This window comes from Papio anubis, chromosome 4 (genome assembly GCF_008728515.1).
Source record: "Papio anubis isolate 15944 chromosome 4, Panubis1.0, whole genome shotgun sequence".
NCBI classification, from domain to species: domain Eukaryota; kingdom Metazoa; phylum Chordata; class Mammalia; order Primates; family Cercopithecidae; genus Papio; species Papio anubis.
This window is the reverse complement of record NC_044979.1, coordinates 44,195,632-44,215,631: the sequence shown is the minus strand read 5'-3', so window position 1 is coordinate 44,215,631 and position 20,000 is coordinate 44,195,632. Positions and strand designations below refer to the sequence as shown.

General features: G+C 32.2%; 1 protein-coding gene across 6 annotated transcripts in view; it reads left to right on the top strand.

Moving 5' to 3' along the window:
* Positions 1-20,000, top strand: part of FOXP2 (forkhead box P2) — a 596,683-nt gene that overhangs the window by 535,544 nt on the left and 41,139 nt on the right. For all 6 annotated transcript variants that reach the window (XM_031664851.1, XM_009203720.4, XM_009203721.4 and 3 more), the window contains 3 exon segments: positions 9,748-9,961; positions 11,679-11,783; positions 19,205-19,292. In XM_031664851.1, the coding sequence (XP_031520711.1) occupies positions 9,748-9,961; positions 11,679-11,783; positions 19,205-19,292 (407 nt within the window).

Here is a 20,000-nt window from a genome sequence, read left to right as displayed (position 1 = left end):
AGAGTTTATAAAATTATTTCAATGTAAACATGGATTTCTTCAATAGAAACTATACTAAAACAAACAATATTTTTTTGTTTTCAGTAAAGTTCAAATGAAATCAGTATTTAGGTTATAACTATATGAGAATTTCCTCAACAGAAAAGCATGATCTACCACAATCTTATTTTATTAAATCAATTCAAGTAAACATTTGAAGAAATTATAAAATATGTGCTAATAGAAACACAATGTAACTTGTTTAAAACATATTGTGAAACCACATTCTTTCAAAACAAGCAAAAAACATCTCTCTGAACAATGAAATTTATAATGATATAATCATTCTAATAGTTTTCAAAGAGAAATTACCTGAAATTAAAATTAAAATTTATTTTCATAGAATCCTTGTTTCTCCCTTTTCTTCTGTTTTTATCCTTGATAAGATATATGAGAGATAAAATGAGAAAATGGCAAACATTTAGGGAAAGGAAAGTAAATCTGAAGACATCTGTCTTTGAGCAGAAAATTTATATTTTAAAAAGGAAAAAAGATGAAATCACTAAACTATGTTTTCATTAATATAGGTTAAAAAAATCCATTTGAATAATTGTAGGGCCACAAATGTAGTTGGTTCACTGATCAAAGTTTCTGTTGTTGCCATGTAAGCCACACAAACCAGCATCATCATCTTATTTTTTACGATTTAGATGATTAAGTGTGAAAAGTATCACTGTGGACGCTCATTGTATGTTGAATACACTAGCTACAGTAAAGGAACCTAACATTATGGTACTGTGCTGGAATCCCAAAACTAGAATGGGAAATTGTTGTACAGTCTAAGCCCTGAATCATTTCTTCCTTAGTTAGAGGTTAAGGTAAAAGTATTTTGAATATTTTTATTATCAGTTTCCAGTTCACTTTGCACCAGGTTTTTGGTTGGTTGATTGATTAGCCTTGAAAAATAGCCATATGAAAACTAAGTAGGATTAATGTGCAATGATGGATGATGTTCTCATTGTATCTTTAAAACCGTGTCTTTTTTTTTTTTTTTGAGGAGTCTCACTCTGTCACCCACATTAGAGTGCAGTGGCACCAACTCAGCTCACTGCAACCTCCGCCTCCTGGGTTCAAGCAATTCTCCTGCCTCAGCCTTCCGAGTAGCTGCAATTACAGGTGCCGACCACCATGCCTGGCAAATTTTCCTATTATTAGTTGAGACAGGGTTTCACCATGTTGACCAGGCTGGTCTCGAACCCCTGACCTCAAGTGATCCGCCTGCCTCGGCCTCCCAAAGTGCTGGGATTACAGGCGTTAGCCACTGCGCCTGACCTAAAACTATGCCATATTTTATTTATCCCTATAATTTAGCACAAATTCTTCATGCTACTTTTAGAGTTACAACTTCTTAAATTATATTAAAATATATGTATATAACAATGAGAAATAACAAAATTATAAGAATTTTGGTAGAATAGCAGATTTATCTACATTCCTCTCTAAAGTTTTATGTTTATCATCTTCGTGTAAATTATTTTAAATATTAATCATTTAAGATCATCATTAATATTACTATAATTTTGGATTTTAGTTAGGCAAGTAAACTTCCATCTCCTAAGTATATGTTTGGTTTTATACAGACTGATGATACTGTATATACTTAAGTATGGGTGTATAGGTATATACATAAGTCAAATAGAAAGGATGGATTTATAGTTCCATCTTGAATAATATACTGATTATAAATCTATGTAATATAAAAATAACATAGTTTATATATTATCTGGTAATGAAATTTAGTGAAACATTTTAAAACCAGTATCATTGTCTATTGGTTAGGAAAGATGAAGTTAACTTTAAACATTGATATGTTTTTGACATCTGATAAACGTTTGTATACTCTAATCCACAATATATTCACACATTTACTATGACTATATAGATAGGAATACATGTGGTGATGATTTTCTGTCACTCCAAGTTTTTACATATTTTTTAATTTATAAAAGTTACTTAAAAGACAAGATTTTCATTACCAATTTGAAAGACCAAACAGGGAATGCTAGATTCTAGCCAGGATTCCTCTGAATTAACGTATTATAGAATGAGAGAATCTGGGAATAAGAGTGGCTGAATAACAATTAAAAATGAAATGTATTGAAATAAAATATAATAATGTTTTTAGGCTGAGTTAGAATTGTGCTGAAGATAGTCTTTGGGCTCAGTATTCAGCCAAAATTAGCTATTTGGCTTTGGCTTCATTCTATGCTTATGGAAGTCTAAGTAGCCAAATGCCTACTTCTGGCATCTTGGATTTACTGCTTAATCAATGATCCTGTGCTTGCATAGATTACTATTGTATGTAATTGTAGCAACAACACTAGCAATATGAACAATCCATGTCAGGCAAAATTGTTACCATGTCAGTATTCCCTTTCAAATATCACAAAGTTTTCCATTTGTAACTTGGGGAAAAAAAAAACTTATTTGGTGCTTTATGTGCTAAAATTTCATCAGTGAATTCAAGTTTAAATGTACATTTATCATTGCAGGTATAAAACTCTGCCAAGCTACCTGTGAATGCTGTTAATTTTATGTTTAAAAAACTAGTAAATACTCACATATATAGAAAAATATTGAGTGTGTTGAGTTAGTTTTTGAAAAAAATATTAAAAAGATTCAGATTAAATTATATCATAACTCTATAATTATTGTAGAATTATTTTGTGAACTAGAATGTATAATGTTAACATGAATTTAATTCCATTTATCTCATAAATCTTTTTTTAAAGTTTTATTTGGCAATTCTTTACATCTTGAGAGGAAGACTCAAAAGCAATGTGTCAACTTTGCCACATTAAAATATGACTAGAAAAATGAAACATCATTGGTTTTGTAATAGAATATCAATCAAGCTTTTAAAATGCAACCTATAAAAAATGATAGTACTAATTTTTGTTAATATCAGATGTATTCATATATCCCAGAAGTTCTGTCTTTGGGGAAGATAATTTCTCTTTGATCTCAGTTTCAGCTGAATACCTACTTCTGCTAAATTTGGCATTTGGACAAAGTGTGTATTTAATTCACCTCTCAGACAGGCATTTTAAAGATGGACATTGTATCTGTAGGTGATAGTAGACCTCTTGTCAAATATAAATCAATAATATGTTGAGTTTGTCAAATTATAAGTGAACACCCAGGTCTCTGAAGGATACTCCAGAAAGTGGAACTCTCTTCTGAAGAAGAGAGATAGGTATCCAGAGGTCAAGGCTGGTAGGGAAGTCTACTTTTGTAATATATACCCTTTTCTGTGATTCAGTTTTTCTGGCCATGTGTATACTAGTTTTTAAGTTTCACATCATAAAATATAAAATTTAAGATGAAAACTGAAAAGTATATAGTAATATCTCAGTGATTCCAATTCAAATATTAAATATCAATTTGGCTTAACGGAATATATATGATACAAATGTTTCTACCAAAACTCACTTTTATTACTTTAAATTATAAGTAACCTTAGAAAATAAGTAGAGTATCACTAAATAAGTTCGTTAAAAATTAACGGTATACATACTTTGCATCATAATATATACAATTATTTGTTTAACATTTAAAAATCAATTACTGGACCCAGAAAAAGAAACGACATTGAAAAAATCTATTATTTTTTTGAGTGTGAAAAAGCTGCTAAGGAGATTTTTTTACTAATAAAAGTTGCTTTTTACTTATTTTAGTAATAAGTAAAAATCAACTTAGCATTTTCAAAGCTGTGTTGAAACTAGCATAGACATTTTTAAACTTCGTGTGCCTTAAGGACATATAATCTAGATATGAATTAATTTTAATTAATTCTTAGCACAGTGCTTGGCAGCTTGTAGATACTCCACAAACTCTGATGTGGGATTAAAGAATTATTATTAGGCCAAGTACAGTGGATCACACCTATAATCCCAGCAATTTGGGAGGCTGAGGCCTGAGGATCACTTTAGCCCAGGAGTTCAAGACAAGCCTGGGCAGCGCAATGAGACCCTGTCTTTACAAAAAATAAAATAATGAGCTGAGCATGATGACGTATGCCTGTGGTTGGTCACATCCCAGCTACTTGGGAGGCTCAGGAAGGAAGATCACTTCAGCCCAGGAGGTCAGGGCTACAGTGATCTGTGATCATGCCATTGCACTCCAGTCAGACCCTGTCATAAGAATTATTATTAAGTTGTATTATCTGTGGTATGATAGGCAATTTGATTAAGGAATTACCCTTTCATTTACTTAGCTCCTATGGTAAAAACCTTTTAATGTTTGTGGTACTGGCAGTGAATAAGCACAAGCCCAAATTATTATCCAAAAGTAGAATAGGGATTCCCAATTTTTTGTGGCCATGGAATTTTAAAATTGAATAATTACAAAACTTTTTGGCACTTCTAGTGTATATATCCTTGAAATAAGAGAAACCGAATAATCTTCACTTAAGATAAAAGTTGTCTATTAATCATAATAGTCTAGTCCACAGATTCCCAGAGTATGTTTGGCAGTACACAAGTGTTCTGGCCAAATTTTAAAACTCTTTCAAGTAATATTCTTTGAGCTTTCACTGACTGCAGGCACTCTTATAGACACTGGGGATATGGCAGTGAAGAAAACAGACAAAAATCCCTGCCATCGTAAAACATACACTTTAGTGTAGAAGGCAGACAATATAAGTTAAGTAAAATATATAGTTAAGTTAATAAGTTAAGTAAAATATATTTCTCTCCATAGGAGAGAAATGAAGGCAAGAACAGGAAAAACCTAAGTAACAATAGGAAAATGGGGTGACCCTCAGAAGGAGTCCTGAGGAAAGGGTTAATGAGTAATGACCTGAAAATGAGAGGAAGCTCTGCAACAGAGTAGCTCTAGAGCAAGGCACTTAACTTTTCTTTGCCTTAGTGTGCCCATCTCTAACATAGGAATAATAAGAGCAATAGTAATGATAATAATGGTTTGAGGTATTAGATTAGATATCATATGTGAAGCACTTAGAAGAATGTCTGGCATATCAAAAGCACTATGTAAGTATCAGTTAAATAAAACAGAGACGAAGAAGACTCTAAAGAGAACTGAGTTGGGGTTGAGGGAGGGGACTGTATAAACAGGAGTTTAGTTTTGAACATGGAAAGTTTAAGAAACTGGATAAGGTTACATGGGATTTTCAAATAGAAAGACTAGGGAGGGGTATGGGCTAGGGATCAGTTGGTGACTCCTAAACTTACACCGGGTATTTAAAACTTACACAAACTAGTGTAATTGTAAAGAGTTTCTTGGGTTTTTCTTCCTCAAATATAATTGGAAAACGCTGACTTCAAAATGAGATTCAAGTTTTCCTTGTTACTACACATCTCAGAACTATTTTACATGAATAATAAAGTCTCCAAGATAGAGACCACGGACCTCTTAGATTAACAGCATTTATAAAACTACTGTTCCATAGAACACTGTTTTGGAAATACTGAACTTGTTATATCACTGCCTGAAAAATAACCTAGATTAATTATTGCAAACCATCAAGCCTTCAAAGCTCATAAAACTTTCAAAGTTGTACAAAATCGATTGGCTAGTTGTTTCACATTTTCTAAGTAGTTTTGTATGCATATAAAAGAACTGAGCAATTTTTAGGTTGAAAGCTTTGTCCCAAGAGCAAGGTAATAGTTTTCTTTTTAAAAATTTACCCCCAAAATTATCTGTGCATTGGAATCACCTCTGGAGCTTCAAAAACTACTAATGCCTGTGTTTCCCTTCTAACATTGTGGTTTTACTGGTGTGGGTTGTGGTAAGGTCTTAGAGATTTTAAAATATGCCCAGGTGATTCTAATATGCCGACATTTGAGGACCCGCTGCTGCTAAAATGAATCTTTTTGACTTATTTTATTCTCTGCCTCTTGTCTATTATATAATATTTTAAAACTATTTCTTCCTGTTTTTAATTAAGAAACATTATTTGGATTATTTGAACAGGTCATTTATTCATCTAATCTTTATTGAGGGCCTACTAACTGCCTAATATTTGTTACCTTATTGCAATAGCATGGTGATATCACTAATTTTCAGTACAAATGAATAATATCATAGAAATCTACTTTTAGAAGGCAAGTAGATACTTACATAACTAAATTATTAATAAAATCCCAAAACTGAATTACTAGTAACATCATTAGTTGGTATAATCTCTAAAACCATCTAAGCCTTTAACTGAGATGTAAAATGTAGTTAGCCACTCAATCTATGTTAGAAGTAACTAGTGCCATATATAATTCCTAGACATTAGTCTTGTATTGTAGCAATATTCATATGGAGTATGCCCTTTAAGAGTCACAAAACTTCCATGTGGGCACCAACATGTCTTCAAGAAATGTATGACTCTATTATAATCAATGAAATCCACAAATATTTATTGAGCACATGCCAGGCACTGTTCAAGGCAGTGGAGATATACTAGTAATACAAGAAATTCCTACTCTTATAAAACTTCAATTGTATTAGAGGGAGACTGGTGATAACAAGAGGTAGACTAGATAGATAGATAGATAGATTAAATGGTTTCAGAAACTGATATATGATCTTAAAAAAAATAGGATGAGGAGTTAAGGAATGCTAGAAGGGACGGTGGGAAGGGGCAGGGGTTGATAGTGTGGTTGGAAACTTAGAGGAGGTAAACTTTGAACCATCTAAGTGAAGGGAGGGAGGAAGCCAAGAATAGGTTGTAGGAACAGCCAGAGCAAAGGTTGGAAAGGGAGAAAATGTTTGATACATTTGAGAAGCAACAGAATGCTGGTATGACAGAATGAAATATGAAGAGAGAGCGGTAGATGAGATCAGAGACAGGCAAGAGCCAGATAAGTGCAGTGCCCCATAGGCCATAGTAAGGGTGTTTTTGTTGTTGTTTTCTTGTTTTGTTTTCCTCTAAGTATTCTCAAAAGCCTTTGGAGGCCTTGCGTGGGAAGCAACATGACCTAATTTACATTTATAGAGAGAATACTTGGCTGCTCCATGAAGAGTAAATTCATATATTCAAGGCAAGGTGATAGCAGGAAGACAGTGGCAAGGCTATAGCTGTGATGCAGGCAAGAGATGACAATAGAGCAGAGAGGCAGCTGGTAAGATGGAGAAAGTTCTCATGCAAAAGACATGTTGATGCTGTCATGAAAAAGGATTTGCTGATAAAGTTTTCCTTTTGGGACACCTAATAAACACCAACCGATAATCAAAAAGTTACAGTCAGAAAAGTTGCGGAATTCTGGGTTAAAGCAATAATTATAGATCTTTATAAAAAAAGTTGTTTCCTATGTAACAGAGAAACCTTTCTTTATAAAGCCACTTTCATTTTGATGGAAAAAGATGGTTTGTAGTAACTTTGGAAACCCAAATTATCCTGTTTTTCCTTTAGGCTCAGGGCTTGTCTTAAAATCTCAAGGAGTCAGAATCACTGAAATGATAGCCTTCAGTAAAACTACCTGTGCGAAATTGTGATAGGCATAGCAATTTAAAGTTAATGCTGTGATGAATAATTTGACCAGAAGTGATGTTTGAAACAGTGAGAATTCTTCTGTTGCTATTGGCTACTTGCCAATACTTAGATATAGTGATATCTAGATCAGGGATTTTTCCATTTGCAGGGATTAGGGTGAGAGAGTTCATTCTTCTCACCATCATATTCTGTTATCTTGCCCCATCTCCCCCGCCTATTTAAACCTGCTTCACCCCACACATCTCTTACATCATTATAGTATCTAATGTAGATGTGTGTTAGGTTGGGAGAGGTAGTTTAAGTTGTACTTTCATCTTTATATTAGATGTTATAGATGCACATAGTAATTAAGAACATAGATTTTGGAGCTACAGAGCATTGAGTTTGAATTCTGCTCACTGAACATAAATTGAGTGATTTGGGGCAAAATATTTAATCTTTCTGAGCCTCCTTGTAAAATATAATGATTTCTAACCTCAAGCGAAGTTAACTAAGATTATAAATGTAATGCAGTTAGTAAAATGCCAGAATATAGTAAATAGCCTCTTCATTTTTCCCAGTACTTACTTATTCAGTAGTTTTAATATTTTCTTAATATAGTATTTTAAGAGCAAAAGTACTCAAGCCAGACTGCCTGGATTTAAATTACAACTTTACCATGTGGAAGCTGGGTGATCTTGGACATATTTTTGAACTTCTCTCTTAGTTTGTTTCTTTTTCCATGAATTGTTTAAACTAATAATACTAACTCTATTAGTTTGTACTGAGGATTAAAAAGCACAAGGTATATAAAAAATATACTAAGACACAGGACTATTTTTTAAGTCAAATACTGTAAGCAATAGTCTCTCAATACTTTATTTCAAATTTATAGTTAAAAACTAAAGGATTGGCTGGGCGCGGTAGCTCACGCCTGTAATCCCAGCACTTTGGGAGGCCGAGACGGGCAGATCACGAGGTCAGGAGATCAAGACCATCCTGGCTAACATGGTGAAACCCCATCTCTACAAAAAATACAAAAAATTAGCTGGGCGTGGTGGCGGGAGCCTGTAGTCCCAGCTACTCAGGAGGCTGAGGCAGGAGAATGGCGTGAACCCGGGAGGCAGAGCTTGCAGTGAGTGGAGATTGTGCCACTGCACTCCAGCCTGGGTGACAGAGCGAGACTCCGGCTCAAAAAAAAAAAAAAAAAAACTAAAGGATTATATCTAGCTTTTCTATTTTTATTGTATAATTCAAATAAATTTGCATAATCTGAACCAGGGAATTGTTTACAATGAGTAGTTGATTTACTCTATCAGTCGTAAATGAAGAAGTTTAGATGTTATCTTCTTAATTGATCCCGTTAAGTAAGCATATTGGTTTCTTTAAGACACCAAAATTAAATTTAATTATTTAGTTCACCCCTCTGAGAAATATCAAAATGACCAGATAATTGTGAAGTCTCCTATTTTTTTGAGTTGAGTGTTCACTGTTTTTCCCTGGCACTTTTGTTTTCCCTTTTTTTTTCTTTACTTTCTTTTGATATTATTTTGAAATCTATTTCTCTTTCAGTTCCTGACTGATTTAAAAAAAAAAAAGAAAAGAAACCTTAATACTAGCAATAAGTAAAAGCTACTCTTAAAAGTTGAATAGTTCAATTTTTATTTTTATTTATTTATTTATTTATTTATTTATTCTTTTTTTTTTTTTTTTTGACACAGAGTCTCACTCTCACCCAGGCTGGAGTGCAGTGGTACAATCTTAGCTCACTGCAACTTCTGTCTCCCGGGTTCAAACATTTCTCCTGCCTCAACACCCCCAGTAGCTGGGGTTACAGGTGTGCACCACCACACCTGGCTAATTTTTGTATTTTTGCTAGAGACAGGGTTTCACCATGTTGACCAGGCTGGTCTTGAACTCCTGGCCTCAAGTGATTCGCCCACCTCGGCCTCCCAGAGTGCTGGGATTACAGGCGTGAGCCACCATGCCTGGCCCTAGTTCAGTTTTTAAATGGAACATGCAGAGATTTTTTAATGCTTGATAATATTCTCAGTTATTTCAAATGGCAGTATTCCTCATACTATTCCCAAATTGGTACTCTTTCGAAAATAAATGATTTTTTTCAAGACAAAAGCTTTGGTGCTGATAGTGTAAAAGTGATTTTTTGTTGCATATTAATTTATGCAGGTAACATCACTGTTGTTGGTATTAATCTATTAATAACACAAAGCTCATTATATAAACTTTACCTTGTTATGTTAATGAAGCTTTCTTTCATTTTATAGCTGGCTTAAGTCCTGCTGAGATTCAGCAGTTATGGAAAGAAGTGACTGGAGTTCACAGTATGGAAGACAATGGCATTAAACATGGAGGGCTAGACCTCACTACTAACAATTCCTCCTCGACTACCTCCTCCACCACTTCCAAAGCATCACCACCAATAACTCATCATTCCATAGTGAATGGACAGTCTTCAGTTCTAAATGCAAGACGAGACAGGTAAATCTCATGAGCTTTATTCTATATTTATCTATCATCAAATTTTATATTCACCATTGAGACAATGGAAAAGAATAATTTGTACTTGAAACAAGGACAAAATGTATAGAACAACAGGTTAGAAATCTTTATTTATCTTATTATATTCTTTATATTGCAGAAAAGCAGTTCAAATACCAAAAGTTTGATGGATATAGTTGGGGAGTTTGCCTGAAGACATTTATTTTTTCATGAGTGCATGTGGAATGATTGTATCAATATATTTTTATGACTAAGATGTTATGATTAACCTGATTGCTGAGAACATTTTTCAAGCTAAAAATCAGTTCTTTAATTTCAAATAATTAAAGATGCATGGATATCTCTCATATGTTTCAAACATATGAATTAGAAATCAGAGAACAGATAAATATATAGACACAAGCATACTAAGCTAGATGATGGAAATTCTGGTTTGCCTTTTTAATTGTGGCATGATGAAATATCTAAACACATAAAGATAAACTTATGTTGGTGATTTTATGATTAAATTCAACTAAAATTTCAAAGAAAAAATATTTTATTTCAGTTATTAATATTAAATGTGTTACGTTAGATAATGTTTTACTGTTTTATTTTAGTTGTATAAAAATTGCATTTGTAAAAGGAGCATTCATGTACATTTGTCCTTTAGTTCCATTTATTTAGGCATAGTGCTCTCTAATCAAGTCCTTTAAAGTAATTTGCATATAGTTCATTAGCTAAAATATTGCTCAGTGTGAAAAATCTGTTTTTAAAAGATGGAATGTAAGTGTAGAATTCTTAACATAATGGCTTAGGCTTATATATAAAGCTCCAAACTTCATATGTAAGTGTAGTGGATTGATAGTGTTCTGTTACACAATATGAATATCTGCCTTGCCATAACAAATTCTTTGTCATAAACAAATGTTTTTCAAAGAAACATATATTGAATTATACTACCATTTAAAATAAAATTCTATAATTCAGTGATGTTTCTGGCCTTCATTTGAGTATCAAGGAAAATTTTTCTTGTTTGTTTTTATTAGTATAAAGTGGTATGCTCCTGAATGCTTTCATGCTGTTGTTTTAATTGAGATTAATTTGATGATTATGCATTCCAAAAGTTGGTTGATTTCTCTGGGTTCTCTCTATCTAATATTCACTTATCAAAAGTCTTCAATAAGTATATAAAGATATAGCTAATGAATACTGTTGCAAAGTAGATTTTCTAAATCAAGTGTAACTAGTAGAAATATATGTGGTTTATACATAAATGTTAAACAATTTAAATAATCCTAGAGGTCCATATCTTCTTTAAAAAGAGCACTTCAAAATCTTATGATGACTGTCCTATTATTTTCTTAAAAATGAAGGTTTTTTTTCACTTGACCACATATGAATATATATTTTTTATTTAGAGATAAAATGTTACATTAAGGTCATATGGCAGGATTAGCATATGATATTATACAGTCCTCTTAGTTTTTCATCCTTTATTAACAGTCATCTTTGGCTCTATTTCTCCTCTAATTGGAACATCATCTAGCCTTGGCAGTTGAACTATTCAATAGAACGATTAAATTTTTCTGACTGCTCTGAGCTGAATTGACCTGTTTTGACCTGTTTGTCACTGATCGTAACCTGACAGGCGCTAGCAGCCTGCAACGATTATAGCTTTTTGAGATGAATCTGACGTCGTGTTCTTTTGCTACAGCTCGTCACATGAGGAGACTGGGGCCTCTCACACTCTCTATGGCCATGGAGTTTGCAAATGGCCAGGCTGTGAAAGCATTTGTGAAGATTTTGGACAGTTTTTAAAGTAGGTTTTTTACTTTTTTTTTTTTTGGCGGGGGGTGCTGAATTATATGGGAGTTTTAGGCACATTGTAAATAAACAAAAGATGAAAGAGAAAAGTAAAAGTCCATTATAAGACACACTATAAGATTTTTGTGGGTTCCAACAAGTGGATTTAGCAAGGTCAGGCTTCATCTTTTCATTAAGGTATTTTACAGATTATTTAGTAAAGATTTTTGAATGAATGAAAAATATTAGCCTACAATAATATGTGATTAATCATTGGAGAACTTTATAACAGAACTGTTTGTAAAATAGAATTCTCTTAAGTTTTAAGTTTCTAATTAATATTATGTGAGTCATCATAATATATATATTTCAGTAAACATATTTTGAAGGCTTGTTTTTTAATTACAGGCTTTATATATTTTTAAAAATAGTATTTAGTATATACATTTAACTACAAGAATTAAAAATGAAAGTTTATACTGGCTAAACTTTAAAGAAATAACTACATTTCATTTACATTGTTACTTTTTGCCCTTAGAAACATCAAGAAACACACATGGCTATATCTTTGTATAACAGATTACATGGCTTCTCTAGCTTAAAACCAACACTTTGTATATTCTTAATTTGTAATACAGTATTTTATTTAAAAAAAAATCTTAAGGAGTTCTTTTTCAAGTGAAAAGATTCATCTTTCATGAAATGTTTTCCTTACACAATTCTGGTATATAAGAGATCTAAACAGAGCTACAGATAGGCTTATGGAGATGAGTAACTTCACAGGCTGAGACTCTTATGTTGTCATGGTGCAGCTAACAGGGTGAGTGAACTGTTTCATGCTTCATCAACAATTAAGTTAATTAGCTCATTTGAAATTGCACTGCTTTGTTGCCAGGATGTTGGCAGAAACATCAAAAAGATGTGTTTACAAATGGAAGACTGACTACAGGGTATAGAGCAAAAGCACCTTAACAACCAGGCACAAGTACTTGGCATCACAATAACTTTAAAAATGAATTACAGTAAGACTTCCACAAAGATTTTTTTAACCTTTTATCATTTCTAACTAATTAAGAAAAAATTTGCTTCATATACCACTATGCCTCTTTGTAAATGGCCTTAAATGAAAATTTACGCTTTTCTTTTATCAAAACAGTTGTGAGCTACCGTTTATTTGGGTATGAAACTGATTATAAGCAAAGAGACCATTAACAAATGTTAGGTAACTTTGCTGAAGTTCTCTTCTCTAAAATAATAATAATAATAATAATAATAAAGTTAAAGCAAAGAAAGAACATAGGGATGTTGTTTTAACAGATGATTTTCCATTTCCTCATGTGAATACATTTGTCCTTATCAATATATTATTCCTTGTCATTGAAATTAGTTAAAGGACTATTGTTACTGTTTTTTTAAGAATGGTAAATTATGCCATAGGACTAACCCACTCACCATGCATTTTATTGCTCCAAATTGTTCTTTCTGACAAAATTCAAAATAAATCTTTAGGGAAAAAATACGTATTTTCCTTCAGTATGATTTTGTTTATAGCAAATTGAAAGGAGCATTTAATTTTTCTCAAATATTTATGTGTTTATTACTAACAATCAGATGAATATGAACCCTCATTTTACCTTAGTCTTCTTTCATATTCATGCCAGTGTTTAAAAAAAAAAAAAACCAAAAACAAAGAAATTACAATTAAAAAAGCATTTCCTTTCAATTAAATATCAACTTTGGTTCCAAAGACTGACCATTTTTCCAACACATTAACTTTATAGGGATGACAGAACTAATGACAGGAGGTTTTAAGGCCTTTTTTAGTCCATTTTTTGTTTTCATATGCTTTAGATTCACTAAGTCAAAGATCTGTGATAAATTCTGTTAATAGAGCTAATGTAAGTATACTGAACCAAAGTGAAATATCGATTAGATATACTTTCCATAGAGGCATTGTCTTCTTTAAAATGTGTTAGAAATTTGAAAAGAAAGAAAATAATATCACTAAATGAATTAACTTTAGTTATTCAAAAAAAGTTTACTTAGCATCTGTGTGGGAAGTGAAAATGAAGAAGGAAAACATCACCAGTTACACAGATTTTCTCAGATGACTTTGTTTTCCTTTGTAATAATGGAGAAAACTGAGGATTTGGGGAGGCAAATGATAGGTAAATTAAAGTGCTGTGAAAGGTTTTTAGTTCTCATTTTTTCGTGTATCTGTTCTCCCAAAATTTTGTATCCAGTGTTTATTATAAAAGTTTTTTAGGAAAATATAATTGTGACATTTTTAGTTCTAGTATGCAGTAGAAATAAATTTTACAGCTTCAGCTTTAATTTGATATCAGATAGCTTATCCTTTTGTTTGAAATGAAAGGAAACCATTCATTTTTACTATTTAGCTGACATATATCAAATTTAAAAAAAGGTAGAAAATATATTGAGTCCCCAATTCTTTTTTTCACATTACATCTCAAAACAAACTAGTGGAATCCCTCTATGTTTATCTTGCACCAAATGAAAAGCCATTATAAAGGACAGTTGCTTATGTATAACACATATATATGTACCTGTATATTATATATATTTATGTATTTTATATATTTATGTGTTATATATTCTTATTCTTATATATTCTTTAATTTTTATATATTCTTTAATTGAGGCACTCTTTTCAATTGGATAAAAAAAATTCAGACTAAGTTAGAAGTAGTTATTTGTAACAGCAAGATGAAAGCAGAAAACACAAAATGATGAAGGAAATCCAGGATAAAAAGTGTTTAGGAAAATTTTTGAGTTTTACTGTAAAGTAGGTGTTGACAGAAGCTAACCATTTTTCCTGACCACTAATTGAGTATCTCACTAGATCACTAAAAGCATTTAATACTAGTTCTTCATTACTGTCTTATAAATGTCAAAGTGTAATAACATCTGACAAAACTTTAGAGTAGTTTGTCTGCAAAATTAATTATCATTCCATTGGAACTAAGTCAGCTTGAATATAGATGGATTGATTTTAGAGCTTAAGCCAAAAGGTTTACAATATAACATTCCATTTAGCAGACAAGTGTTCTTGAACCTGCATGCATAGATGCCAGCACACAAAACGTCGTCTAAGATACAAAGGTGGAAATACTCTCCTCTAAGAAAGGCAGGATGGCTAGTGTCTATAAAGATATTAATGTATTAAAGATTAATTAGTAGATGGGTGTAAATGAGTTAAATTTATTACAGATTAAATTTTTAAGGCTTGATACTATATGAAGACCGATAGAAAACATAGTGGAAACATAGTTTATTTAATAGAAATTTGTTGTCTTTTCTATTGCAGCTGACTACTCTAAAAATTATGCTCTTACTTAATGTGCATTGTCTATTTCTTTGTCTTTGACTAGGCAGCATGGCTACAAAATTATGACCTCAAGAAGGCATTCTTTGAACTTGTCAGAATGTTGTTTCTTTTGGTGACAGTGCCCCCATCTCTCAAAACTAAGGCATCTCACATAATCAACTAAATGAATAGTGACAGCTAACATTTTGTATTTAAACTCCTGTCAGTGTTTAAACATAAAAAGCTTGATGCAAAATAAATCAAACACCAGTGATATGCAAGTGAAACATTTTGTTAAAACAGTATTTGACATACTTGGATTTAAATCTGATCCCTTTTTAGCTTATAAAATGTTACAACTTTAAATGAATTTGAAGAATCCAAAGGTTAAAATTGAATCACTAATCTGGATTGTATATAATTGAAGTTACCACATACATTCATAATCTATAAAACCTTCATTAAAGAGAATTATGCATTAAATAAATTGGAAGGATCCTTTCCTACTTTTTGTCTTCCTGAAGTGCTTGCTTAATTGTTTTTAGAAAGAAGTTGACTGCTTATTTATGTTTTTTCTAGTTTATACTACCTGCCTAGCACAGATTCAATGCAGTTTTGAAAGGACGTCAGTCGACCACATCATTTATTCCATTTTGAAAACAAAAATCAATATACCTATAAAGTGACCCATAAATTAGAACTGGCTCACACAATGTTTGTTCAGTGCTGCCTTTCTGAAGGCACCCTTTGCATTTTTTCTTCACCTCTCTGTTTGAACTGCAGTCTCGGTAAGAGGCTCATTAGGGGACATTAGGGACTGGAGCTAACCAGAATTCCAGAGCTTGCTTTGCTCTTATTAATGCATAGTAGAGTAGAATGCATTTAAATATTTCATAGGCATTCAGTAATTTGTGTGTAATCGCCTTGTTAGCAGACCAGTAGAAGTAGAACAGGCCTGTGAAATGGTGTTAGTGATTGCATGGGTAATTTACAGACCTTTGGCATCAGAAAGAGTATTATTGTTGCCTTGTATGAAGCTGTGAAATAGAACTACCAATAAGTAAAAAAAGAAACTTAATAAAGGTTTTGTAACAAGCATCTTCAGGGATAACAACCCCACTTGGTCCTTTTGAAGCAGCCGTAATTTATGACATAGGCAATATATCAAATGCATAAGATAGTATTATGGAGCATTCATATGAAAAGGGTATTTGCAACATTAGTTCCAACTTCCTGCAAGGGACATGATTAAATGATTAATGAAATGTCCCTTTGCATATGCATTTTGAAACAGCAATTAGGCACTGACTGAGAAAATCCACCAATCCTCTCATTTTTCAGTATTATCTCATTCTTGATTTATAAATCATAGAGAATTTTTTAACAGTAATATATAGTACCTGAGATAGTTATAAAAACATAAAAGAGAATAATTTGGGCACAAAATAGTCATAAATACATAAATTCATAATTTAATGTTAATACTTAGCCTATTTATTTAGTCTTATTGCATTGTATTTATATCTGACACTATTTCTGTACTTTGATTGGCATAATTAAGTAGAGGGAATGAATAGGCACTATTCTTTTACATATCACTGGTAAACAATAGCGAGGAAAGGAGAAGGGAGATGTGGCAGAGGTATGTATGTGTTTTTCAAGTTCTCAGTAATCCACTGGAGGCTGTTCTATAAATGATCATTGAAGGGCTGCAAGCTAGCCTATAATTACAGGAAAGAAAGTGGCAGCTCTGGCATTTCATAACTATGTGTCCTCGAAAAGTGCTTTGTGAGTTTGTCACCAATGATAATTTAGATAGAGGCTCATTACTGAACATCACAACACTTTAAAAACCTTTCGCCTTCATACAGGAGAATAAAGGACTATTTTAATGGCAAGGTTCTTTTGTGTTCCACTGAAAAATTCAATCAAGACAAAACCTCATTGACTATTATTGTAGTCTACAGTCTCTATTCTAATAAAAGCTGCATAGATAAATTGAATAGGTCTCTAAGACCCAAGTGTATAATGCAAACATTTTGTACTTTTTTTAGTTCTTTAAATATAAGATCATGATTATCACTAAGCAGTAAACAAATGTAAAAAATCATTTTAAAAAGTGATTTCGCACGAAAATAAATGTTATACTGACTGTGCCTTTTATTGCAGACCTGTATATTCTACTTATCTTGCTTCCTGCATTTACACCCTAATCTCAGTGTATAACTGAAGCATTTTTGAAAATATGCATCATTTTTTTTTTGATATGGAATAAATATGTTTGTGTTCCCCAAGAGTTCATGGTAAAAAAAAAAAAAAAAAAAATCTTACAGAAACACAGCAATATAAAGCCTTAAGAATTCAACACACAACTGTATTACGCTGGTAGAAAATTGTCTTACTGTTCATTTAAATTTTGGAGGAAAAAACCCTGAAAAACAATTTTTAAAAGTTGTCTTGTTATTTAGGAATTAGTGACACTTTCTGTTAACTAACCTCTGGTTTACTCTGACATTCCATACCTCCTTCCCAGAGAGCATGAGTGAATGTTACTCCTCCTCACAGGTTCACAGCAGAACAAACCTGAACTGAGCTTAGAGAGCAGACAGGTACAGTGGAAGTCCCTCCCCTGCACTCCAGCCACACTCCTGCAGCTTGACCTTATCCACCTTGCTATTTTAGTCCACAATTTCTCTTCAACCAAGACTGACATTGTGACAAGATACATGGAGGTTTTGTTGTTATGATCAATAAGGAAGTATTAAAACAAACTGGTTTAACTTATCAAGGTATAGGCAAAACAAAAGTTTCTGATTGTTGAACCTAGGTCTATAAACAAATCTTTTGTTTATAATAAAATTAGTTTTTTTCAGCAACACGACTTTAATTACTCTTCATATGTTTTACATATATGTGTCTGTATTTTTTCTCCCTCGTTATGATCTTCAAGAAATAAAAGTAAATAATTTGAATGGATACAAAAATATATTTGTTGAATTTAGTACACCCAGAGCTATTATAAACTTCTTAGACTATTATATCATTCTAAATGATACTTGAGCCCACGTGGGTAAATATGTAAATTATTATTTAATTTTGTGAATTTCTTTTCAATATGCCATTTCACTCATATGCAATGATGAGAACATCTCTAAAATTGTTGCCTTAGTTTGCCCATTGGTGAAGTAGATACACCAATGGATATTAAATTACCTGAAGATTACTTTCTTTAATTTTAGGAGGCATCAAAGACATTATATATTACAAATTAAAGAGTATATATTATTAAATGTTTTCATGTTCATTGGAGATTCTGCTTTACTAAATTACTTTTGGTGTATTAACATACCACTCATTAAAGAGATCTCTTTAAACATTGTATAGAAATAATAATGGTAGACTAATGCACATTCAAGGTAGACTAATGCATATTCAAGGTTAGAGTAAGATCATTGGAATGATTTATTTTTCACTATTTAAAAAATAAGATTAGGATAAATGTCTCCTAGTTAGGACACTGGACATGAAATGTCAATCTTATTATTCTAATGATGAGAATCTTCAATGAAGTTTCTTTATTACTAACAGCAAATCATCGTTCTTCATAAATATTGATGTTTCCACGGGATGATAATTTGCCATCTTTACCTAATTCATACCGCATCCCAACGAAATAAAACATTGCTCACTAAAATACATCGTAGAAACAACAAACTGTTCTAACAGAAATGAAATAGAAAATTGCCTTTGTTCTGTTCAGAATTGCTTTTGCTTCATAGATTTGTAAGCTGTTCTTTTTTTAAAAAATGGCATAAATAATATGACTTCTACTATAACTCTGTAAATGGTCTGGGGAAATATTTTTTGTAGTAACAGGTAAGCTTAGAGACAATGACATTTTCTGCCATTCGAAGAGTCTCTTTACATTACATAAATAATTTCACACAACATGTAAGCAGCTTTAACTTTTTTCTGTATGGTTTCAAGGCTTTCTGTTTTCCCAGTGCACAGAGAAACATCTGACTTCAGAGTAATGCTTTTTAAATGTAGCCTATGCCACTGAGATCGACATCACTTTACATTCTGTTTTGTGTCTTCTGTTTGTTTAGGCACCTTAACAATGAACACGCATTGGATGACCGAAGCACCGCTCAGTGTCGAGTGCAAATGCAGGTGGTGCAACAGTTAGAAATACAGGTTTGTCAAATGCTCACTTAATGGACTCTTCTCAGAATTCTGGTATGTTACCTTGAGTACTGAGCAGATTCTGGGTCTTTCAGGCTGCATTTTATTGTCTTAGCCATACAATAACTAATGGAGATAATGGAATTTTAGATTGTTTTAAAGAGTGGCAATTACTGATAACCCAGAAAGGATTGCTGTAGTTTAATGTACTTTTCACTTATATTTTTATAACTTTTAGACCACATCATGTGCATTTGAATATCCCAAAGTAATCAGACCTAAGATTTTCCCAATGTAGGTTAGACCAAACTCCCAATTAGTTGTGATTTTATTACAGAGACAGTTTTTACATGAGCTAACCTTGATTTTTTTCCACGAGATTTTATATTATGGCCAACAGCCGGTCTTTACAATATCATGCCTGTAATATAACTAACACCCTGAAAGATAACCTTTTCTTTTCTTTTTTATAGTGTAATTTTAAAGAACTTGCAAAAAATCTTTATAGTTTTCTTTAGCTAGATTAAAGGCAGATAATTTATATCACAAATGATAATACGCATGTTGTTTCAAATGCTGTTTTAAGTTATAAAAAATTCTATTAATGTTGAAACAGAATTTGGCCAGAAGTAAACAGAATTCATAGAACTAATCAGAAAGCAATTACATCACCCAAAGTCTGACTCTTGTTATGTTTTACTAAGCCTTTAAGGCTTTCTC